This window comes from Myotis daubentonii, chromosome 13, assembly GCF_963259705.1.
Source record: "Myotis daubentonii chromosome 13, mMyoDau2.1, whole genome shotgun sequence".
Taxonomy (NCBI): Eukaryota; Metazoa; Chordata; class Mammalia; order Chiroptera; family Vespertilionidae; genus Myotis; species Myotis daubentonii.
Genome location: NC_081852.1, coordinates 43,940,151 through 43,965,280, shown reverse-complemented (window position 1 = coordinate 43,965,280; position 25,130 = coordinate 43,940,151). Strand labels below are relative to the sequence as shown.

The window sequence follows — 25,130 nt, the reverse complement described above, 5'->3', positions numbered from 1 at the left end:
AACAGAGGCCTCCGTGACGCCCACGCAGTAGTCAATAAACTCTGAGAGACCAATCAACGGAGAGGACTGCTATTACTCCAAAGAGAGCCCACCTGCTCCACACCATGTGGACCACCTGAACCGAGCACCCTGCCCGCACCCCGAAATAACCAAGCAGCCCAGGACTGACTAGGAGGCACTTCCATGGGAAGGAACACGCTGACCCGGACGCACTGAATGTAATTCCCCGGTCAGCTCTAAGGGTAGGTGTATCACCCGATTTGGCAGAGGAAACTGCCCCTCAGACAGGGACTTACGCACTCGCACTCCTGGCAGATGAGCACAGTCCTCCCCGGGACTCAGATCCTCCCACCAGCCGTCCTGCAGCAGCGCCAGTTCCCTCCAAAGAAAACAGTTCCCCTCCGACCCCCGCAGCTCCTCCACCCAGGGATTTCCCAGGCCGGTGGGGCCACGACACAACCTATGCGGGCTGGCACCTGGCCACCCTGGCCCGTCTCCCGGCGGAGGGGGGTGGACATAGGGCGGGAGGGGGGACCTGGGGCGGGGCGCCCGCCTCCTCCAGGGCCGCTCGGGGGCGGGGCCTCCTCCGCGGCCCGCAGGGTGGGGGGCGCCCGCGGCCCAGCGGGATAAAAGGGCCCCAGGCGCCCCAGGAGGCCCGTTAGCGCTGCTTCGCCGCAGCGCCCGCCCAGTCCAGTCCCGGACCATCTGCGCTCCAGCTGGTGAGCCCCCGCCTGACCCTGGCCCTGGGTCTGTCTAGCTGTCCTGTCTGTCTGTCTGCTTCCTTCTCTCTGTGGGTCTGCAAGCCTCTGAGGGTTCCTGAAGGCTGAGCTGGGAGGGATGGCGATCCCGTGGATGGGGCAGCCTAGCTCCCAGTCGCTCGCCAAAGGAAGTCTCCTTTGCTTCCAGTGGAAGTCTCCAAGTTCGGAAGCTTGGCCCCAGGCCCGCCCTGGCCTCAGGGTGCCTGCGTGTCTTGTTTGTGAGTGCGCTGAGTGTAACCATGTCTCTGTCTTCTCACCCGGGAGGAGGCAGGGGAAGGGGCAAGGCAGGTTCAGACGTCACTCCTGTGACCTGGGGGACTAAGAAGCAGGGCAGGGCAGAGCCAGGCTCTCCAACTAACCAGATCAGGGCTGATTAGGGAAGGGGAAGGGCCGGCAGGGAATGCAGCCTGGGCTGAGGGCTTCAACTCCCAGGTGCTATGGCTGGACAGGTAGGGCTCAGAGGCCATTTGCTGGCACTGCTTCAGGTCACCATAATCCGTGATCCCAGGGAAGGTGTCAGAGCTGAGAGGGGAAGCCCCACCCCATTTGCAAAGAGGTCGAGTATCCCAAGGCTGGTGCCCACCAGAGCAGCATCCCTAATGCTACCTCCTGAGCACCCCTGGGCATTCCCAGTCCTCCCGAGGGGGGCAGGTGCGAGCCTCCTCCCGGCACCTGCACCAGGTGCCTCTCTGCTTCAAGCTGGCAGGGTCCTGGGTCTGTCATTTGTTTGCACTCAGTGCTGGCACCTACCCCAGTGCCCTCACACCTCAGTAGGTCATAAATCAACCAGGAACAGGGTGGAATTTCATTCATTTCCCTGCCACCCGTCCTTCTCTCCCTCCTCCTCCAACCTCCATCCCTCACGCTACCAGCCTGGCTTCTGGAAATAGGCTGCCTGGGTTTGAAACCTAGTTGGGCAAGTTACTTAGCTTCTCTGGGCCTCATCTTCTCATCTGCAGAGTGGAGATAAGTATTCAATAAATACCTCTGTATTATATAATTATTATTAACCCCCACTCCGTCCTTCCTCTCACTCTGTCTCTTCCTTCCCTGGGAAAAGGGCGCCGTGTGAGGCTGTTTCCTTCGCTAAGGGAGGCTCCTCAGCCTGGTCCTCTTTTCTGTGCTCGGCCCTGGAGGACCAGCTATGGGAGACACTGTGGATACTGGCTGTGGAGGCAGGAAGCAAACACACCAAGTGCTAGGAGGACGGGGCCTGGGAGGGCTGAATGGAGGGGTAGCTTTTGAGCTGGGTGTTGGAGGAATCTAACAAGCTGAAGTAGAGGGAAAGGCCACTCCAAGTAGAAGGAACAGTGGGAGCCAAGGCTTAGCGGCTGGGAATTGAAGGACACATTGGGGAACTCAAGGAGACAAGTTGGGTGCGAGCAAGAGCTGCAGCGGGACCTGCAGTGGCAGGAGGGCAGGGAAGAGGGTGCCCCCTGCACCTGACTCCCCTGGGCAGCTCTCATGGAAGGGAGCTGCCCTGGCCTTGCACCCAGGTCCTGCAGCAGGAGTCCACCCCTGCCTCTAGGGCGTCCCCTCGGAGGGGAGGGAGCCAGTTGGTCCAGGACTGTCCACAGCTTCTAATAAGACCTCCATGACGCTGTGGGACATCAGCCACAGGCAGACCTGCCCAACCTACTCCACAGCCCATCAGAGCATGTCCTACAGAGGGGGACCCTCTAGGGCCACCCCCTCTCAGAGAGAGGAAGGTGCCTGACTCAAGTCACATAACACTTTGGTGGCAGAGTGAGGAACATCCTGACTCCTGGGATAGCGGATAGCGAGCAGGCTACTTTCTCAGGCCAGACTCCCCCCCCACCCCCCCCCCCCGAGAACATGGTCTCTTATGGTGACCACTGGGTCCTAACACCTTCCCATCCTCTCTCATCATCTGTGGAAGGCCCCTACCCACAGTGACTTCAGTTTGGCTCAGTCCCTAGCTGCCTACCTCCCCTTTAGGGGTGATGGAGGAGGGAAAGGGAACATCCCAGGCAGTGACAGAAACAGCTGGGAGCCCCACCAGGCTCCTGAGTGGGGAGTGATGTGAAGAAACCAGTGTTTAGGTCTGGAGAGGAATTACAGGAGGGGCAGGGCAGGAAGAGACTTCAGCAGTGAGAAAGGGAGGGAGGCAACACAGGGCTTTGGGAAGTGGAGAGAGGAGAGCCTGGGCTCAGAGGGAGAAGAGGCAAAGCTGGAAGATGTTGCAAGAAGGGTCCCAGGGACTTGCTGTCAAGTTAGGATGTGGCCTCCATTCCTTCTTTATCCAAAGAGGAGCTAGAACCAAACTATGGTGCTATAGCGGCTGTTATAGTTGCTGTTACTAACAGTTAATGTGTCAGTTGAGAGCTTGCTCACCTAAGGGTCAAGATGTATTCATTCATTGAACCTTGGCAAGAATCCTGCGAGGTAGGTGCTATTATTATCCCCATTTTACAGAGAGGAAACTGTGGCTCTGAGAAACTAAGCCTCTTGCCCAAGACCACCCAGACACCAAGGGACAGAGGTGGATTGCGAGAACAGGCAGTCTGGCTCCATCTGTACACTTGAGTGCTGAGCTATGCCACTTCAAATCCATGCAACCACGGATATTTCCTGGGTGCCACCTCCATGCCTGCTCTATTCTGGGCACCAGGGGCACAACACAAAGTCCCTTCCCCTTTTTAGTGGAGCTTCGTTCTAGGGCCCACTCTACCCAGTCCTGGGCTGGCCAAAGCAGGCTGGGCAGCTGATGGCAGAGGGGCTGGGTGCAGCAAGGAATGAGCAATTCTCAGCAAATACCAGCCTGTGGGGAACAAAGTGGCAGGCCTCCCCCCCCCCCCACCACCCGAGAACGTGTTCTCTTATGGTGCAAGCCTGAACAGGGAGCCAAGAACCCAACTTTCTCCATCCACCGCTCCAGGCAGCCTCGGCCCCATCCGCAGCAGAGCCCGGCCATGGCCATGGAGGAATTTGGCACTGATGGCTGCAGACACTGACAGCTCTAATCCGCTGTAACCTTCTCCCCGATGTTTCTCTCCAAGCCTAGTCCCAGGCCCAAGGCTGCTAACACATGAGAGAGAGAGGATCAGCCCCAACCTCATCCCCGTTAAGGACTCAAAGAGCATCTGCTTACAGCCTCCTGAAGGCAGGAGCCCTCTCTCTGGTGGATGGTCACCGCCTAACCCTCCCAGGGTCCCTCACTTCCTGCGGGATGAAGGACAAACCCTTCGTGATACACAAGGCCCTTGATCTACTGGCCCAACCTGTCCCTCTACCCTGTCCCCCCCTCTGCTCTTGCACCTCTTCTCCTCTCCCCTCCTTTACCCATTCTGTTCTCTGTACCTGAAATGCAGAGTTTTCCCATCTGGGAGAACTCATTCCTCTAACAAGGCCCCGGTGAACTGCCCCTTCTCGGAAAGCCTCCCCTAATTCCTCTTCTCTGGGCTTCATGAGAGCGGGGAGTAGCACTGACATCTTCACATCAGTGTCCCAGCACCTGACCTAATAGTTGGCTTGAAGCAAGTATTCCACAGATGTTTGTTGAATCCGTGTGCAAATCACGCACCTAGCTGGACCTAGAGCAAGGGCATAAGGATTTCACAGACTTCCCAGCTCAAGGAGATACTAGACAATACAGGGTGGGGCAAAAGTAGATTTAGAGTTGTGAATATGGGAAACACAGTTTATTCTTGTATTATTATTATTTCTTAATTATTGTATATTTTCCATACAAACAACTGTGAGCCTACTTTTGCCCCATGCTGTATTGGCTCAGCCTCCTCACTTTCAAAATAAAGGATCAGGGCCTAGAGAGTTTAAAAGACATCCCCAAGTCACACAGCAAATGAGTGGTAGAGGCCTAGACTCCCCTCAAATGACCCTTTCTGCTCCAGCATCCCATGCGCCTTTTGTGGTGAGGGTGGTCAGGGTGCTGGGAATGTCAAAAGGCAGGTGAGGGCAGTTCCCCTGGAGTAGATATTTCTGGTCCTTGGGGTCTCTCCCATGACTCCAAGGGTAAGTCACCTCCTCTGTCTATATATATAAAAGCCTAAGTGACCAAACAACCGGTCGCTATAATGCACACTGACCACCAGGGGGTAGACGCTCAACCCGGGAGCTGCCCCCTGGTGGTCAGTGCACTCCCACAGCCAACCTCCGGCGGCCGGCCAACCTCCTGCAGTCGCTCCTCCTGGCCGGCTGGCCCAATCGGCCCCAATCACCAGCCAGGCCGAGGGACCCCAGCTGTGCATGAATTCGTGCACCAGGCCTCTAGTTTACATATAAAACTGTATCAAGAATAACTGTTTACTGAGCACTTACCATGTGGTAGGCTTGTGCTATGCACTTCACATACAGTGTTTTATTTAACACTCACAACAACAGTGCAAGATAGGAATTATTATCCCCACTTTGCAGGGGAGGAGTTTGAGACTCGGTAAAGTTAAACTCAAGGTCACATGGCTAATGAGTGGTGGGTTTGAACCAAATTGACTAACCTCAGACTCAGTCAGTGCCAGCATACACACATGCATGCACACACACATATGCACACACTTGGAGGGGCCCTGCCATGTTTTGTCTCTGCCTGAGGCCAGAGGTAGGTGGTGATCATTGTCCTGTTTACTCATTCCCCAGGTGCCTTGGCCTCAGCTGTCCGTGAAGTCACCATGATGCAGTCCCCACCAACTACCCTCTCCCTGCTCCTGCTGTGCCAGCTCCTGGGCCAGGCCCCTCTCAGCAGGTCGCAGTCGCCGGGTACCACGAAGCTGCGGCTGGTGGGCCCAGGAAGCAGGCCGGAGGAGGGCCGCCTGGAGGTGCAGTACCAGGGCCAGTGGGGCACTGTGTGTGATGACGACTTCGCTCTCCAGGAGGCCACAGTAGCCTGCCGCCAGCTGGGCTTTGAGGGTGCCCTGACCTGGGCCCACAGTGCCAAGTATGGCCCCGGGGAGGGTGAGTGACAAGCTGCCAAGCAACATGACAAGGAAATGGTAGTGGGCTTCTCTCAGGGGCTGGGCTCTCTGTGGCTCCTACAAAAAAACATCCCCCCTGTCCTTTAATTCCCAGGCCAATGACCTCCTCCATGAGGCCTATCCTGAGTGCCTCAGCTGAAGTGCCCCCTGCTCTGAACCTCCCATTTTTGCTTGTAGTGAGGCCACCACTCTTGCCATGATCACAGCCCCTCAACTAACTTCCTTGAACATAGTGATTGGCACACAGTGGGTGCTTAACAAATGTTGTTGCATGACTAGATTGATGGATGAATGGGTGAACAGGTTAATCTAATTACTAGATCGATCTGGCGTTTTCCAAAAAGATTCTACAGAACCTGATGCCAAGAGGAGGCAGTAAGCAGGTTATAAATAAATCCCAGGAGAACCAAATCCTCTCCTCTCTCCACCCCACTTTCTGCTCAGAGTTTAAGAGGAAAGTTTATGACTATCCAGGAGGCACAACTCATGACCTGTCTCTCTGTGCTTGCCCCTGAGCCTCACCTGTCTGTCCCCTCCCCCTCAGGACCCATCTGGCTGGACAATGTGCGCTGTGTGGGCACAGAAAGCTCCCTGGGCCAGTGCGGGTCTAATGGCTGGGGTGTCAGTGACTGCAGCCACTCAGAGGACGTCGGGGTGGTGTGCCAACCCCAGCGCCAGCGCGGCTACCTTTCTGAGAGAGTCTCCAATGCCCTAGGGCCCCAGGTGAGGAGGCTTTTCAGGCCCTGGCCTGAGCCAAGCATTGGGTCAGGGGACAGGGAGCCTCCTGGTAATGAACCTGGAGGAGGAAGGGGAAAGAGAGCAGAACCTGGCTGAGAAGCATCCTGGCCCCGACTCCTGTTGGTGCATGGACAGAGGGTCCCAGCTTGGGGCCGGAGGGGTTGGGGGGGTGGGGGGGGAGGCAGGCCAGGGAACCAGAGGCTGGGCCTGCTGGGAATCACTGAAGCTGCTCCCCATAAGGGAGGCGGCAGCGGGGCAAGGGGCTGCCTCACCCACAAGGCCTGGCCACAATTGCTGCCTCTTCCCGGCACAAACAACCCCGAGCTAAAAACAGCCCAAGTCAAACAGGAGCAGGCAGGGCAGGTCCAGGCTCCTACCATCCACTGCCAGAGGGCCTGGCCCACTACATGCTTCAGGCCAGGATGGGGGCTCGCCATGGCCTAAGTCACCCCGGGGCTAAGGTGGGGGTCTCCTGGGCCAAAGGATCCTGTTGGCTGTCTCAAGGTCTGGCCATCCTCAGATCTCCCTAGTGGAGTAGGAAAGCTCTTCTATGCCTGGTGGAACCCCCCCAATTCCAAGAGCTCCCATCCTGACCCCAGGGAGGGTGCAGACCTGCCTGCTTCCCTCTAGAGCAGCGGTTCTCAACCTGTGGGTCGCAACCCCTTTGGCGGTCAAACGACCCTTTCACAGGGATCACCTAAGACCATCCTGCATATCAGATATTTACATTACGATTCACAACAGTAGCAACATGACAGTTATGAAGTAGCAACGAAAATAATTTTATGGTTGGGTCACAACATGAGGAACTGTATTTAAAGGGCCAGAAGGTTGAGAACCAATGCCCTAGAGTGAGGAAAGGACCCTACACACACCAAGGTTCTGCCTCATGCTCACCACGTGGCCTTGGACGAATGCCCGCCCCACCCCCCAGTCTGGGCCTCAGTTTCCCAGCCTGTCCTGTGAGGGGGCTGTGATCTCTAAGCGCTCTGAGCCCCAACTCCCCCAACGAGGACCTGCAGCGGGCTCAGCGGGGCAGGAATCCCAGCCCACGGTGCCCATGCACCCTGCAGGGCCGGCGGCTGGAGGAGGTGCGGCTCAAGCCCATCCTTGCCAGTGCCAAGCGGCAGAGCCCGGTGACCGAGGGAGCCGTGGAGGTGAAGTACGAGGGCCACTGGCGGCAGGTGTGTGACCAGGGCTGGACCAGGAACAACAGCAAGGTGGTGTGCGGGATGCTGGGCTTCCCCAGTGAGGTGCCTGTCAACAGTCACTACTACAGGTAGGAGGTCAGCTGGGGGAGTGTGCGGGGGAGGCGCGCTTGCGGGGCAGGGGCATGTGTGAGTGCGTGCGTGTGACACACGTGGGACCTGGCAGAGGTCCGTGAGGTTGGCAGGGTTGGGTGTGTCTATGGCAGGTCATGCAGTGGGTGTGGGAACTGGGAGGGAAACAGGCCCAAATGAGGAATGTTCCTGGATCTCCTGGGTGATGGATCCCACAGAATAATTAAGAGGAAGGTGAGGGTGAACGTTGGGAGATGCCTAGAAAGTCAGAAACTAACCGATACAAAGAACAGCACAGAACACTCCCACATAAAAACAATGGGATGTAAAAGTGTGTCCCCGATTTACAAAGTAGACTTTACTGAAGAGCCTTACAATGCTGCCCGCAAGGACAGACGATTTGAGTTCTGGTCTCAGCTCTGCCTACCTAGCGGTGGGGCCTAGGCAGGGCACCTGAGCCTCAGCTATCCAACCTGCAAGGAACTGTCTCACCTTTGCCCAGTGAATTTCCTCAACTCTCATCCAAGCCAGGCCTCAGCTGGGTTGTGTGTGAGCAAGGCGTGGGGTGGAGCACAGACATAAAATCCTCTGTCAGAAACGTGACAGCTGTCGCAGGATTGCATCAGCCTGTCTGCGGGCCAGGCAGCTCTCCCAGCTCTGTGGAGTGAAGACTGTTCCTCTCAGGGGAGGAATCTCCCACAGCACAGCTGAGCCACCCACCCTTGCCGTCCCCAACCACTTTTAGTCGCTCTGTCCTGTGACTCTGACTTAGATGACCCTGGTCCTGAGGACCCACTCGATTCCAGCCTTGGGGGTGACTGACGTGGGGGCCCCTGACTCCCCACCACCTAGTAATTGCACATCTGGGCCTGGCTGACTTGCTTACCACCCATGAGGAGGGCAGCCCTGATTATAGCCTCTGGGTGGGCAGCCGCCACCAGCAAGGCCTTCAACCTCCACCTGTCCCCAGAGGACCTCTTCCCTGGGTCCCTTTTTTCAGGGTGCTCCTAAAGGCGCCCCTCTATCTGGCATGGGAAAAGGGCGAGCTGGGAGCTGCCTGCCCCGGGGGACACCCAGTGCAACAGAGACCCCACGTTGGGATCGACACATCAAGAGAGCATGCTGGGCCCTGCTTTCCTTCCCTATAAATGGAGGTCATGGATATCTGTGAGGTGGTCGCCTCTCAGGGCTGCTGTGAAGCTCAGCGCTGAGATAGGACCCGTGGGCGAGTTTCCAAACTGTGAAGCCTGGTGCAGACTCAGGGACAACTGGGAGGAGCCAGGGTGACGGGTAGGACTTCTACACCCACTCCACTCCCCACTGTTTTCTCTCCTCCAGGAAAGTCTGGGATTCGAAGATGAGGGATCCCAGGTTTAGGTGAGGAGTGTACCCTTGGGGAAGGGTGGCAGAGGGGTGTGACAGGAAGGGCCTCCCTCCCCTCCCTGCTCCCCAATGTCTTGCCTTCCTGAGTCCTGAGCTTCCCTCAACCCCTCCCCCACCCGCAGTCTCCCTGTCTTCCAGGCTGAAGAGCTTGGCCCAGAAGAATTCCTTCTGGATCCACCGGGTCAACTGCCTGGGGACGGAGCCCCACATAGCCAGCTGCCAGGTGCAGGTGGCGCCAGCTCGGGGCAAGCCGCGGCCGGCCTGCCTGGGTGGCATGCACGCTGTGGTCAGCTGTGTGGCAGGGCCCCGCTTCCGCCCTCTGAAGGCCAAGCCTGGACGCAAGGAGTCCCGGGCAGAGGTGGGTCCCGGGTGCCTGCACCCGGCAGGGAGGCACAGGCCCCTTTCAGCAGCACCCTGCCTTTGGGAAGGACGGGTGAGAAGTCCAGGACAGGCAGGAGGAGGGACAGCGGCCCCTATCCCCTATCAAGGAGGTATCGGTGCACAGAGTGGTGGTACCCTGGATGTATTTAAAAGGGACCGTTTATAACCCTACCATAAATGGAAGACTGACATCACCTGCTATGAATAGAAGGTAACCATAAAAACAGTAATTACATTGTAGCTATATCCCATATTGAACCTGAGCCTGGCCCTTTGTTATAAAAAGCAACGAGCAAGTGCTGGTGAGGTGGTACAGACAGGGCAGGGCAGCACCCAGGAGGTGGTCTCCGGATGAAAGGAAGGAGGGGAAGAGAATCACAACGGAAATAGCTTCCCCACTCTGTGAGACAGTTTAATTAATGCCATGTCCCTGCATGTCTCTAAAACCACTCCACGGATCCCTTTGGGAAGCGTTGATCTAGTTCGGCCCCAAAGGACACAGAAGCAGAGGCTGGCGCGAGGCAGGGATGGCCTGGTGACCAGGTGGCAGGGCTGTGAAGCGCAGGGACCCGCTCCTAAGGCCCTTTCCTCAGAGCCGGACTATGTTCTTACTGTCATATCGTGGTGGCTCCTAGGGAGGTTGAGGAAAACAGCTTATTCGAGGTAAGAGTTATGGGCAGTCAGTGTCTCTGCCCGGCTTATCGGGCTCAGCCCGTCCCTCCTCCTTCGCCCTCCCTGAAGCTGCTTTGCCCAGCAGGAGCCAAGGGTGCGCCTCCGCTCCGGGGCCCAGGTGGGCGAGGGCCGGGTGGAAGTGCTCAAGAACCGCCAGTGGGGTACAGTCTGTGACCACGGGTGGAACCTCATCTCCGCCAGCGTCCTGTGCCGCCAGCTTGGCTTCGGCTCTGCTCGGGAGGTCCTCTTTGGGGCCCAGATGGGCCAAGGTGAGCGAGGAGGTCTGGGGTGGGGGGGTGGGGCCTGGAGGTGCTACTGGTCCATTCCTTGGTGGTCCTGGGGTGCCCGGGCCCAGGACAGAAACTCCCCCCCTCTGTGGTGGGGAAGCCACAGCTGTGGGGCTGCAGAGGTGGAGCCTCAGTGGCATTTCTCTCCCTCCCTCTGTAGGGCTGGGGCTCATCCACATGAGTGAGGTGCGCTGCAAGGGGTCTGAGCGGGCCCTCAGTGAATGCCCCGCCCTGGACGGGTCCCCTAATGGTTGTCAACATGAGAATGATGCTGCTGTCAGGTGCAATGTCCCAAACATGGGCTTCCAGAACCAGGTGAGCTCAGGCCTGGGCATGGCCTCGGGCTGGGGACTGGGGAAGCCCTCAGATAGCCCCAGGACGCCGCATGGAGCCAGGGGGAGGGGTTGGTGAGAGGCAGCTAGTGCTCCTGCTTTGGGCCCAGCTGGCCTTGCCTGGGAGCCAGCCTAGAGAGCCTCGCCTCTCCCGAGTCTGCCCTGGCCTGGCCCACAGCCCCTCAGGACAGCGGGAACTCTAGGTGGCTGTCCCCTCCCATTACACTCTCTCTGGATCCCTGTAAAGTTGAGGTGAAAGGTGCAGAGGGCAGAGAGCTGCAGTGCTGTCAGCTGGGGAGTGGCACTGGGAGGCTTCCAGGATGATCAGAGTTCACTGTCATGCTAATGTGGACAGTGGGTAAGTCTCTGAGTCTCTGACCTTGGTTCTCTCTTCTGTAAAATGGGTAACTGTCTCACAGGGTCACTGTGAATGGGATGGTTGATATGAAATCCTCAGCAATTGGCGAGTCGCCATTAATGGTAGGATTTCAGATAGGAGGAGGGCAAGTACTGGAAAAGGAGCCACGGGAACAGGCACTTGAGTCATATTTCTCGAGCAGACAGGGACATTAGGGCGAACCCAGAGAGGGAAGTGTCATGTCAGGGCAGCACAGCGAGCTGGCCTGCAAATCCCGAGCTCCCCCTCCTGAGGCCACCCTGCTTCTCACACACCTCTGACCATCGCAGGTGCGCTTGGCTGGCGGGCGCAACCCCGAGGAGGGTGTGGTGGAGGTGCAGGTGGAGGTGAATGGGGTCCGACGCTGGGGGACCGTGTGCAGTGACCACTGGGGGCTCACCGAAGCCATGGTGACCTGCCGACAGCTCGGCCTGGGTTTTGCCAGCCATGCTATCAAGGTAGGTCCCTGTCTTGCTCCCAAACTTCCTGTGCTAAAGCTACTAACCATCCATCCATCCATCCATTCATTCATTCAACAATTAATTACTGAGTGAAACTGGGCCAATGTAATGCTGGGTGCTGGGGATGCTGTGGTGAAGACAGATCCTTCCTCATAGAGCAGTCAGCCCAGGGAGGGAGACAGTCATTAACACAACGTTCACACACCAGGCACATGATTGTGTCCGCAGAAAGACAAACAGAAGTTAGGCCGACGAGCTGGAGAGGAATAAACAGCCCATGCAAAGTCCTGTGGCCAGAGGAAGCTCCTCTCTGCAGCGGAAATCAGGGAGCGGGTGTGGCTAGTAGGGCGAGTGATGTGAAGGGTGAGGGTGGAGGAGGCAGGGGCAAGACCATTCAAAGCTTGCAGTGCAGATTTTTAAAGGATTTCTTCCTTGCTCTTTGGCAAACAGCTGGGGTGGGGACTAATGTGACTACAGGGAAACATGCTCAGGAAACAGTGTTGCCGTAGCCCAGGTGAGAAATGATGCTGGCTGGACCAGGCAAGTGGCAGTCCTGGTAGAAACAAGTGGATAGAGTCAAAAGGTATCAAGGCAACAAAGTCAAGAGGCTTTAACTGCAACGGGCAAACCTCTTCAACTGCACTGTGCTGGCTACCGGGCATGCTGGGCACACCTCACCTGGCAAACCAGGGCCAACCCTGAGCACAGCCGACCATCTGGGGCTGGGAACTGGGCCAGGCCGCCTGGGCGGGCAGGAAGGGAACAGGACCCTCCTCTTCAAAGAGCGGAGGGCTGCCAGGTGGGAGAGGGATGGGAGCAGGGCCATGGGATGTGGAAGCCGCAAACAATGTATTTCTGCCTCACTACATGGAAGAAATGGCTATTATCAGAGGGGTCCAAAGTGGCATGGGCTGCTCCATCACTAAAGGTTTCCAGGCTGAGGCTGGGCACGGCATGGTGGGGGTGTTCTGACAGGTCCAAGCCATAGATGGGAGTCAGATGACTCCAAAGGTACCTCTCAACCCTGACTGGGTGATGCTGGCTGTTTTCTTAGGACACCTGGTACTGGCAGGGGACAGCGGGGGCCGAAGAAGTGGTGATGAGCGGGGTGCGCTGCTCAGGCACAGAGCTGGCCCTGCAGCAGTGTCAAAGGCACGGACCAGTGCACTGCCCCCACAGCACGGGGCGCGGCTCAGCGGGAGTCTCCTGCACAGACAGTGAGTAACGAGAGGGCCCATGGGGCCGTGGGGCAGGCAGGCCTGGCTCCCCCCAAAGCAAGCCTACACCTCCCTCCCTCAGGGACGGCTCTGAGGCTGGGTGCTATCAGGGTAGGTCCCAGCTCCAGGTCAGCAGGGTGGGAGTGGAAGGAGGGCTGGACTTGGAGCACCAGCTCTGCCAGTTATCAGCTGTGTGTGGCCAAGTCAGTTCACACAGGGTGGCCAACTCTGCCCAGCCCATTCCATGGAGTCATTGTGAGAATTAAAACAGAGAATGTGTGAAAATATAAGGATATACAACAGTGTTTTCCAATGTTCATATCATGACTAACAGTTAAAAAAGAAACAGAAACAGAATAGAAAACCACAGCATGAGTTACATTTAGTAAGGGCAGTATTTTTTCTTGGAATTACGTATATGTGTACTAATGGCATGACATATATTTCTTACTGCGGTTTGTAGTAAGGGGAAAGTTTGAAAGCTGTTGTGGAGGGTACATAATGTGCGGACGTGTGGGCCTCAGACTCCCTGTGTGTTCTCCTGAGCTCTGGGATTCCCCCAAAAGGCTACAGGCCAAGGCCATTCTCAGGCATCAGTCTGTCCCACACACTGATTCCGGGGGCGGCAGCATCTGTTTGACATCTGCCGACCGGGTCTGTGCCAGGATAACTACATATATCTAGTCCAAAGGCCAGAGGCTGGCACCAACCCAAGTGGCTTCAATGCCAAGACGTCCTTAACCTTGTCAGTGAGCTTTGGGGCTTTCTCTGTCCAGTGAACCTGGAAGAACACTGGGCCTAACAGCACACCCTGCCCTGCAGGGTGATGGGACACCAGGGTGAGCCTACACCAAGGCTCACGGCACATTGGGGGCCTGCTCCCCACTCACTCCCCTTCCTGGGAATGGCAGCTCTGCTCCTGAACACACTCGACGCTTCACAATAGCTTAGCACAGCCTCCTGCTGCCTCTGTGGCCACCCTATTAGTCCGCTGTGATTTTTCTCATTTCTTTCTTTCCTTTGCTCTCTCTTCTCATTCTCTCTGAAAGCTCTCTCTCTTTCCTTTGGGACACACCCTGGCTCTCTCCAAAACATACCCCAGGAATTTCCAGTGCATTTTTAGTGCTAGCACAGGCATCATATAGCCACCCAGCCATTTCCCCACTCCCAGCCTCAGGGCGTGTTTCCATCGCGGGGTAGCCAGCGCACAGGCTCACCCATATGATGCCTCTGCCAAAAATCTGAACTGGAACCCTGTTTTTGCACGACAAGCACTGAGAACAGGCAACTTTTCTCTCTTGATGTTACATGGCAACAGCTGTGGATCTCCACATCTGTGTTGTCACACGAGAAGGGACAGCAATGAGAGGAGGCATGTGGCTTCCCAGGAGGGTAAGAGCCGCTGTGGCAGGAAGGGAGCGGGAGAGGCACTGAGCAGTTTATCAAGACAGGCTCCAGCACGTTGAACTTTTATGCACAGAAAAGCACCAGAAATGGCCATGATGCCTCAGAGGAGAACGCATAGGATGCCCTGGTATGAACACCCATGGGAGCGATCAGGTTAGAACAGAGATTGTGGAGAAGGCGCAGGCCTAGGAACTGCAGCAGAATGAACCAGAATGGTAGATCAGGAGCAGGCTTGGAGATTAACCCTCCCAATTGCCCCCCCTTCCCCTCCCCCAACCCTTACACTGAAGGAACTGAGTCCCAGAGAGAGTGACTGAGCGGAGGTAACCAAGCAGTGCTTACTGAGAGGTTATCGGAGCTAAGCGACACAAAGGCAGACAGGCTGAGAAGCATTTTACAAAAGAAATACTAGCTTACATCAATTACATGCCTATCGCAGCCCAATGATCTAAGCACCTTACAGGTATTATGGCATTAATATCGATTATCCTCGTCTTCCAGATGAGGAAAATGAGAAACAAAAAGGTTAAGCAATTCACAGAGCTAGTTAATGGTGTAGCCAGAAATTAAGCCAAAACATGAACCTAGGCGGCCTGGTCCCAAAGCCAGCAAGCTTAACCTTGACACTGTAACTGCCTCCAGGGTTAGGGCAATAGATTGTTCCTTTGTGACTAGAACTCACATCTCCTGACTCCTAAACCACCCTACCCTTCTGGGGTCCCCAAAAGAGCTTAGTCTGGGGGCAAGCCTACCAAGGGAGCCCAAACAGCTGCCTTCCAACCTGTGCATCCCCACATGCCCTCTGCGGTCCAGGTGCTCCAGACCTTGTGATGAACGCCCAGCTAGTGCAGGAGACGGCCTACTTGGAGGACCGCCCACTCAGCCAGCTCTACTGCGCCCATGAAGAGAACTGCCTCTCCAAGTCTGCTGACCACATGGACTGGCCCTACGGACACCGGCGCCTGTTGCGCTTCTCCTCACAGATCTTCAACCTGGGCCGGGCTGACTTCCGTCCCAAGACAGGCCGCCACAGCTGGATTTGGCACCAGTGCCACATGTTAGTGACCGCCCGTGCCATGACTCTACAGGGACAAAGAGCAGGGGCCAGGGGGCCAAGCCTGCCTGGCCTCAGGCACACTTTCCTGGGAGGGGTGCGCGCTCTGGGTAAGAGCCTCCTTCCTAGAGGCCTTACTGCCCTTGCCTCCAGGAGGCGATAGGGAATCCCAGCAACATCAGCTCACCCTCTCCATTGCTCTCGCCAACCCTGGATGTGCCCATGTTGATGGTGCTCATGGGGTCCATTTCCCACAGTAACATCCAACAGAGCCACTACTGCCACCAGGGCTGGTCTCTGTTAGGATGATATTAGACAATTTTTCTATGTGGGACCTGAGGCCTTGTCTTTAAAAGCCATGTGAAGTGGGAACTCCTAGAAACCTGCAGACCCAAAATAGACATCCCATTCAGGATGCTGGCTCTGCAGGAAAAGCTTGCTGGTTTCTGCAGCAGCAAAGCAAGGTCCCGAAAGAAGAGCTAAAAGGAGACAATGAACATTCTTTCCTATCAGGAGTCCCCAGCCCCGACAGGAGGAGAGACAATGCCTGTGACAAAGCAGAATGGAAAAGTGGCTTTTTTTCTTTAGGACAGGGCCGTGGGTGGGGAACGCTGAGAGGAATGGGCAGCCACTCGGACTTGGCCTTGCGAGATAATAAGCTCCCTTCCTTACAGCGTGGAGAGCTGTCATTAGAACTGGATTGGAAACAATGGTAGCAATTTCCCAGGCTGACAGGGAGCACAGTAAGCACCCTCTCAGCAGCTCAGCTCCTAGGCTGGTCCCCTAGAAGTGCCCCTTCCTTCCACCTCCGATCAGGCCTTGAAGCCAGGCCTGGCCTGTGGAGGCCACCAGGGCAGACACTTCACTTCTCACCGGGGTAAGACCCTAGGTAATGGGGCAGCTGTGCCTCGCTGCTGGGCAGGGGAGCCAAGAGGGTAGGCCATATGTCACTAATCTCGGGTTTGGGAGAAGGGCACTGCCCTGCTATTATAACATTCTCCTCTGGGTAATGATGGGGCCTAGTCCTCAACCTTCCCTGCCAACTTCTCCAGAGAGGACCCTCTTCTGTTGCTGCTAGACTGACAGCTCTGCCCCTTCCGCAGGCATTACCACAGCATTGAGGTCTTCACCCACTATGACCTACTCACTCTCAATGGCTCCAAGGTGGCTGAGGGGCACAAGGCCAGCTTCTGTCTGGAGGACACAAATTGCCCTGCAGGTATGTGGCTTCCTGTCAGCATATCCGCTTCCTGTTATAGTCATCACCCTTCCTGGGGTCAGGTTCCCCTCTGCCCTGCTCAATAGCCCCTGGCACCTGGGGACTCTGGCTTGGCAACTGTCAGCCCGCAAGGCATTTCAAAATGATCGATTCCCTACCTTCTGAAATCTTAGGTGGAAGGTCTCTACTTCCTCTGCATTCCCACCCCACACTTTGTACCAGCTTTAAAATACTTAACACTTTCTTATTTCAGATAATAGTTGCAGACCTGTCTCATCTCTGCTAAATTCTTTGAGGGCATGGATTGTCTGATTCCTATTTGCATACCCACAATTCCTAGCCCTTAGGAAAAGGCATGGTAAACACTGGCTCCTGAGGGCTGGATGGACGGAGGGACAAATATAGCTCAGTAGAGCTGGAATCTTCCAACCACATTTCCTAGGCCAAAAAGGCTTTCCACTAGAGCAGCGGTTCTCAACCTGTGGGTCGCGACCCCTTTGGCGGTCGAACGACCCTTTCACAGGGGTCGCCTAAGACCATCCTGCATACCAGATATTTACATTACGATTCATAACAGTAGCAACATTACAGTTATGAAGTAGCAACGAAAATAATTTTATGGTTGGGTCACAACATGAGGAACTGTATTTAAAGGGCCAGAAGGTTGAGAACCACTGGACTAGAGCATCCAAAGGAAGAACCTGTCACAGATGGGGTTTGTTGCAGTGCCGGATCTCTGCTGATACTGAGGCAGGTTAATCTGACTGCATGTAAGACCTGCTTGGTAAGGCTGGTGTGAGACTATATGATAAAGTATGTGAAAGACCTAGCAGAGTGCGTAGTCCCAAATGCCTAAACCCGTGCCTCAATAACGCAGTACCCTTCCTTACAGGACTGCAGCGGCGCTACGCATGTGCCAACTTTGGAGAACAGGGAGTGACCGTTGGCTGCTGGGACACCTACCGGCATGACATTGACTGCCAGTGGGTGGATATCACAGACGTGGGGCCCGGGGACTACATTTTTCAGGTAAGGGGGCTCATGGGACTCCCCACAGGAAGTCCATTTCCTCCAGATGTTCCAAAAGCTTCCCTGAGTTAAAAGAGTATCATAAGGTCAAAGTCTCCCACAGGTCTGGCCTCGAAGGGGCCGTGTGTGCTGCAGGGGAAAGAACACTGACTGAGGATCCGGAGGGCCTGGGTTTGAGTCCTGATTCAACAGGCAGTCACAGCTTCTCAGCTGTGACTTTTCAATCCCATTTGTAAAATAGGGACATTCATGTCTACCTCCTGGGTGGCTGTGAGGATTAATTAAAGACTATAAACATGCTTTGTAGAACTACACAAAATGTAAAGGATTATTCCAGTCACTAGCAACTCAGGAGTCAAATCACCAGTTTTCAGCTGTCCCCTCCTCTCGCTCCAGGTGGTTGTGAACCCCAAGTACGAGGTGGCAGAGTCTGATTTCTCCAACAACATGATGCAATGCCGTTGCAAATATAATGGGCACCAGGTCTGGCTGCACAACTGCCACACAGGTAACTGCGAGCCACTAGGGGACCAGCCCTCTCTGGGCTTGGGGAGCTGGCAGACTCCAAATGTACTGTGTGACTTGAAGGTGTGTGTAAAAGGCTGGGTGTGGAACAGAGCTGAATTTGACGTCTTCACAGGAAGATTTGCAGAACAAACTAATCAGACTATCAAGCCTCACCCAATAGCTACTTCTTTCTATATCCCTTTGTCCTAAGGCTGTTTGGATTGTAAATGAGTTTCCATCTGTCCTAGAGTCTTTCCTGTTACTCAAGCCATGTCAGGATTTCCCTATTCCAGTTCATTATTTTTCCCTCCCTTTCATATGGTCTTTATTAGTTGCCTCCATCGTAAGCTGTCTCACAGGCAAAAGTAGAAGTCCCTCAGATCTGCCTCCAGCTGTGATTACTGCTTGCCAAAAAGGGACCATGCACAACAGGGCGCAGGGCAGTTGTGGGATTGGCAGTATCAGACAACAGAGGAAGCAATGATCCAGGGGGCAGAGTAAGGAGGTGGTTGCTCTACTTGTCTATGAAGAAAGGGAGCAATTCCATCTTAAAGTTTTAAAAAGGTTGTATTTGCTATGGGCTGTGTGTTCACATCCACACTTGTAGTATGTGGGGTGAGGCAGACTTGTCCATTCAGTTAACAAACATTTACTAAGACCTCCGTCTATGTTGAACACTCGGCCAGGCACTAGAAACATATATAGGAGATGCACAGTTCATTGTCAAATAGGGCAAGCAGACATGCAAATGGATAACCCCAATACTACTGAGTACCCCAAACTGGTATGAACTAAATGTTGAACAAGCAGAGACAGAAAGCAACAACCCAAAGGAAGTGATATTTGAGCTGGGTTTCAAAGGAGGGACAGAAGTCAAGGAAGGGAGGAGGAGGAGGATGAGGAGGAGCATAGGATTTGGTTTTTTTTATAAAAGGCTTCTCTGAGTCCAAATTCAACTCCAACCACTTTTTATCTGTAAGACAGTGAGGAAGTCACCACCTCAGAATCTTTCTCTATTGTACTTCAAACCCACTAAGGTTGACTGGAGAGGGTTGTGAAGGTTCCTGCTAATACAATAGACTTTATCCAGTGGGCTTCTGAGAACCATGAATAAATTATAGTCAAGGGGGCAAAAACATCAGATTTATGTTTCAAAAGATATCTGATAACAGATGGAAGACAATGAGAAGAGGAAGAAGAAATAGCTAAGGTTTGCATATGTGTGACTGAGTCAACTTCGCAGCCAATCAATGAGACAGGAGTGTGAGAGGAATCAGGAATTGGAATCTGACGCTGTGCATATGGAGACAGCAGATCCTCCACAATGCTGGCAGCAGGCTGCAAGGCACAGGACAGTGAGGAAGGAAAGAAAAACAATGCCGTTCTGATCAGGTGTCCCTGCAGAAGAGACAGCATGCTTGAATGAGAGTTGAAGTTATTTAATAAACAGACTATTTATAGAGGTGCAAGTAAGACTAAGGAAACAAGGGGCATTGAGACATTCAGGGATAAGCCAAGAGTGGAAAACTATCCACCTTTTGGCTTGAAGGGGAGAGGGTATCCTGGAGCCAGATGAAAGCTAGAGCTGTGGATGAGGGAGAACCTGGCCGGGAGTTACAGTAGACCATCACTGCCACAACAAGGGAAGAAATACCCCCCTTCTCTCCTTCCACCCCCTCCATCCCTGGCTGTTGCTTTCCACTGACCTAAATCAACCAGAAACCAGAGGATGAGATCCAGGGTGAGGCAATCTAGGGGTCAGTTCTCCAGGACACAGAGAGGACAAATCAGGGTAGAGACTGAATCTGGAGGAGGCAAAGGAGGGTAACCAGCACAACTGTTTCCATCCAATAGCCTATTTATCCCAATGTCCCTGAAACCACACACCTGTCAGGGTCTCTTTCTATAGAATGAATTGGGGTCTGTGCCCAGGACCAACCTGATGTAAAGCATGATCAGCAGAATGTCTGTGTGTTTGTGAAGCTGTCAGGGAAAGGATGAGACTGTGGTGGGTTGGTCACTTACCTGTTTTCCTTTGGCCCACAGGAGATTCATACCGAGCCAATGCAGAGCTCTCCCTGGAGCAGGAGCAGCGTCTGAGGAACAACCTCATCTGAAGCCATCACTGCACATTGCCAGCTGCTGCCCACACACCAGATACCTCAGCTTATTGGAGCCGTGCCCTTCACAGAACCCTGACTCAGAGGGAAATGGGCCAGTGCCAAGGGGCGCCAAGAATTGCTCAGGAAGCCTTTTGATGGCAAGATCACCAAACCAGGATGGTACTGCTCCCTTGGGATGGCTCTAGGCCTGTCCCCTAAGGGCCTTTGGTCTATGGACTATGACTCTCCAGGCTTTGTGCAGCTAAGCTCTTCTTGCATAAGGAGACCCAATCTTTCTTGGATTTTGGCCCTGAGTTCCTGGGTCAGGAGCAATCAGTTCCTTGGGGATGGACTATGGTCCAGCCCCCCACCTTAAATAGTGCTTTGCACATGTCTTGGAGGAGAAGAAACAGGGGCAATACACAGGAGGTGGGGTTAGCTCTCTGCAAGCAGATCAAAGCAACACAATTTGTGTCAATGTCACAACTGGCAGAGAAGTTTATGAATTCATTGCCTTGCTTGATCTGTCCTCATTTAGAACTCACCTGCCTGCTCTGTTCCTTAGGGCCCTTACCTTTATCCTACTGTACATATGGGTGTTTCTAATATCCCTGGAAGCGTAGGCCTCAGGCATCCCCTTATCTCCTGATGGGCCACCACCACCAGTTGCTGAGTGCTTGAGAAGGGGCAAGATTTGCAGAAGTGACCAGACAGGGCCTTCCTGCAGAGCAATAAAAGAAAAAAAGCAGAAAGTCTGCCAAGGAAAAACTATGTGCCATATACCTGGGCAGGCAACAAAATGTCCCCCTCAAGATCACTGTGCATCTCAGGAATGGCCTAAATTTCAGGTCTCAACCAAGTTTCTGAAGTGAACTTTGCATTGGATATGTTTTTGCAATGGAAAGAGCATCAGTCAAATAAGCCACTCATCTCTGTAGGAATAAGAAGACAGGTCTGGTAGAGTGGGGGAGAGGAGACTATGAGGGAACATTTTAGTTAACCCTATACCTAGATTAAGACTAAATCTAGGAAAGGCCACCATCCCTTCTTGATGTAGCTACAATATGCTCTTGCTCAGGTAGTATAAAATCCCAGGGTCTTCTTGGACATGATTCTTAATCTTTCCTCCACTTAGATACACTTAAAAGATGATCCTTACAGGTCTGACAGCCCAGTGCCAATAAAGGTTTTTCACTATTGACTGTTACAAAGACAAGGCTGACTGTGATTCTTTGCAGTTCCCAGTGCTCCAACTTCACTCCTACTGAGCTGATGATCAGGCTGCACAGGGCACACAACAGCCCCACTACATTTCTCTGATCGGATATCAGCCTACTGTCTGCTTCCCAATTCCCTCCCCAGGCTCAGTGCTGAAACATGGGTTAGAAAGGTTAAGGGATGAAAGGTAGGCGGCAAGAAGGTCAAGTCCAGGGACTGTAAACTTTTATAACTGAGGCTGCAGTGTCTAAATAAATGGTTGCAGATTTACAATAGTGTGTCCCACTCTTGCTCCCCCCTCCCCATATCGTGAGTGCCACCCCTCCTGAGGGAGTAAAAAGGGACATGCTCTGGGGTACACTCTATGAATACAAAGACATGCTTTCTTCCTTCCCTACCTTCTCTCTTTCCAACACCCTCATCTCCTTCATTAAGCAGAGGGAGCATTATATTTTGGCGCAGCAGTTTAGGTAAACAAGGGAAGGACTGATTTCCTGTTGGAGCCAGCAAACATCTCCCAAACAGTAACAACATTATACTCACACATGCAGCTAATGGTCTGTGAAAGAATGTGCAGCTAGTGGGGGAGCATGCGGTGACTGATGGCTAGATTCAGGCAGGGAGGTTACCCACAGGTTCTGGCTGGATCCAGTTTCCAAGAGAGCCAGAAAAGTAGGCCAGGCAGTCAGCCACCAGCTCTGGTCTCAGTCGTGCTGCCCACATCACATGTTTTATAGGTGCAGCCAGTTTTAATTCTTGGAAAAAGCTATACAAGGGTTGTCCTGTTACACCTGAGTTGAAAGGGAAGGGCATGGGAAGACTGGTGGCTGGCATGACTTATAACTAGATGAGGAATGTTAACAGAATACCAACCACCAAATTCCAGACAAAACCAAAAATGTCAGAAGACTTTCATCTCAGCATCCTTTAGTCTCTGAGAAACTAAAGTGCTAGGAACTTCAGAAGCCTACATTATTTCTATTCTACAAAGACTTTTGCTCTATGCAGAGCATATCCAAACTCAAGGGGAAGGTACCTTTTTACTATAAATTCCAAGTAATCCTGGATGCAGACATTCAACATACATGAAGCAACATATATGCATAGCAGAGTGCATTGTGCATTGTGTCTTCTCAAACATCTAACAAGGAGCCAGTGGCAGCTACAGGGTGCTCACCAGCTAGCTCAGCTTGTGAAGGCATGGTTTAGATACAGCCAAAGATTTTATTCCCATCTGGACAAGCTCAATGTAGTCCATGCTGGGCCATGGCAGGACCTCTTACCTCTAGCCAGTATACATCAATCCCAACTACTAGAAAAAGATAATGAAAAACACACTCTCTACTAAGGGTAGAAGCAGCAGCACTCTATAGTTTTCAATATTGGCTAAAAAGAAAAAAATAAGCCCTTTCTCTGGGTCTGGTTATAAGGATAAATCTGAAAGTTAGAGGTGGATGGTTGTTAGCTGGGGGCAACAAAGAAAAAAAAGCACAAGCTACTAGCCACCTAGTATAAAGCATTAGAGAGAAAACAAAAGTAACTTCTAGAAATTATGACAAGAAAACTGGGCAATAAACATGGGGCAGTGTTACTTTTAATAATGCCATTTAAAACTAAAATACTTTAAGAAAGGGGAGGTCCCCTCAAAGACAAGTGATAGTGGCAATCATCTTTTTACTGCTCAAGGTCACTCTCTGCCCTAAAGAATCAACACAGAGCAAAACTATACCTCAGAGGTATACCATTCAGTAGGAAGCCTGGCTATAATTCCTTGCATTTCCTTTCAAATGCAGCCACATTTTCCCATTACACAGGCCTACCTTAGAGAAGTCTGTTCTGTGATGTCAAAGCACAAGCTGTGCAGCTGCAAGCCAGAGAGAGGGGCACTGGTCTAAGCACTGGGTCAGAGGGTCAAGGAGATTTAATCCTCCAAACCTGAACTGGAGGCATTACACACAAACAAGGGACACTTTCAGAATGGACCGAGATGGAAAAAAACAATGCTGAGAAATTGTGACAGGACTCCCAAGACCAGAACAGAAGCAGGGATAGTGTGTCAGGACTAAGACCCAAGGCCAGTGTCATTTGAGGAACGTTTGAAAAAAGCCCGACTCCACCATGTTCTAGGCAATGCTAATAATCCATCATTGTCACAGGCACCAAATCATATAAAAATGAGGCTAATGCCTTAGTTAAAAGCACAACGAAACACTACTTCTTGCTACTCAGCATCTTAAGGTCTAGCACTATCATTTCTTCAGGGCAGTACTTTCCCAAAACACTGGGAATGCAGATATAAAATGAATAAAGCCTGAGGTGACAGCTCTGACCTGTCCATGTCCTTTAGGAGGAAATCTCTCACTGCCCAGAGGCGTTTGTTTTATTCTGGCTGTTTTTCATTGTAATGGACAGTCTGGTACTGCCTGCCAAGTGCCTCTGGCACAGGCTGAGAAGATCATACCAAGAACATGCTGCATGCCAGGTATTTTCTGCAGGATGTTAAGATTTGACAGAAATGGGGAAAAGCAAGAGGCTGGAGTCTGGGTGCACAGAGGGCAAGAAGGGAAAAGGAACTGCCACATACCAATCCCAGGAGAGGCACGTTTATAGTCTACTCTGGGGCAGAGAGATGATCATCTCTCTGATCATGGGTACAAAAAAATCAAGAGATCCACTGAATCCACACACAGCGTTATAAGAGATAAAGATGAGGAGAGCGGCTTACCAATTTCTTTATGGGAATGACAAAATTGACAAATACCAGAGTGATCTAGGTCATAAAATGGACTTTAATGTCTCCCTCTTACAACATGATAGACTTCTCAAGCTGGAACTAGCATACAGCTCCCAAGACTGGCTTCCTATGGGGAATGAAGCTGGCATGTCCCTGGCTGCTGTGCAGCTGGAGAAGCCCCAGGCACTCAGCTTCTCAGTACGAACTCTGGAGTCCAAATACCCTCATCTGCTGCAGTTCACCAATTTGGGAGTTCTGGAACTGGAAGTGTAGATTCTGTGAATCCCAAGTATACCAGACACTGCTCCCGCCCTTCCCCTCCAATATTGCTGTTCTCAGCTCTGTGAGGTACTAAACACCACCCTGGTTTTGCAGGGCCTAAATCTCCCATCATCACAGGTTTAAATCCTCTGCTTCGTATTTGCTTAAAACATCCTGGAAGTGTGACCCATGCTAACATGACTTTTCCTGTCCAGAGGACTCCTGGAAGTCATATTTTCCAAGTTTCTTACTAGCTGATTGCTCCCTTCTTTGCCCAACACAATAAGGTGATTCCAAAGAACTGAAGAGAGACAGGAGTCTATCTTCTTTCTACACCAGTCAGTCCTTGTCTTGATCACTTTATCCCTTTCTTTCATTAACATGCACATTTGCATGTACACAGTGCTCTGGAAGGATCTTCTTATCTGAAGAGTATGGAAATGTTTTCTGAATTCATGGAATTATCCTTTCCATTGAGTGATGTTCAAGCTGCAGATTGGTCTCTGCCTTCCCAGATGTCTTCTCGTTGCTTGGCTTCCAACCGTTTCCTTTCTGTAAATTAGGGCAGTGTTAAAAGTGGCAGTGCATGTCATATAACCAGTGACTTTCCCTTAATCCCAATTACAAAGCAAACTAATCAAGAGAGAGCTGCATTTCCTGGTCTTCTCTAACTGGATAGTTAATATCTTTAACTTTCCAAGTACTTGCTTAAATGGAAATGTTACTATTACTATTTAATAGAAA

The 25,130-nt window shown here is 52.8% G+C and overlaps 2 protein-coding genes across 9 annotated transcripts in view; one reads left to right on the top strand and one right to left on the bottom strand.

Annotated features, from left to right (window-relative positions):
- The first annotated feature begins 578 nt into the window (after positions 1-578).
- LOXL4 (lysyl oxidase like 4) lies at positions 579-21,389 on the top strand. The gene is made up of 15 exons (XM_059661012.1): positions 579-719; positions 5,373-5,687; positions 6,252-6,430; positions 7,519-7,724; positions 9,064-9,102; positions 9,247-9,466; positions 10,247-10,430; positions 10,609-10,763; positions 11,468-11,635; positions 12,693-12,855; positions 15,076-15,319; positions 16,420-16,535; positions 17,428-17,564; positions 17,961-18,072; positions 20,118-21,389. Exons 2-15 carry the CDS (start codon positions 5,405-5,407, stop codon positions 20,186-20,188), a joined length of 2,277 nt encoding a protein of 758 aa, XP_059516995.1. The 5' UTR covers positions 579-719; positions 5,373-5,404; the 3' UTR covers positions 20,189-21,389.
- A 2,771-nt stretch (positions 21,390-24,160) lies between these two features.
- R3HCC1L (R3H domain and coiled-coil containing 1 like) overlaps positions 24,161-25,130 on the bottom strand; it is a 71,165-nt gene continuing 70,195 nt past the window's right edge. For all 8 annotated transcript variants that reach the window (XM_059661004.1, XM_059661006.1, XM_059661010.1 and 5 more), the window contains one exon: positions 24,161-24,938. In XM_059661004.1, the coding sequence (XP_059516987.1) occupies positions 24,871-24,938 (68 nt within the window). In that variant the 3' untranslated portion in view covers positions 24,161-24,870. The remainder of the gene's footprint in view (positions 24,939-25,130) is intronic.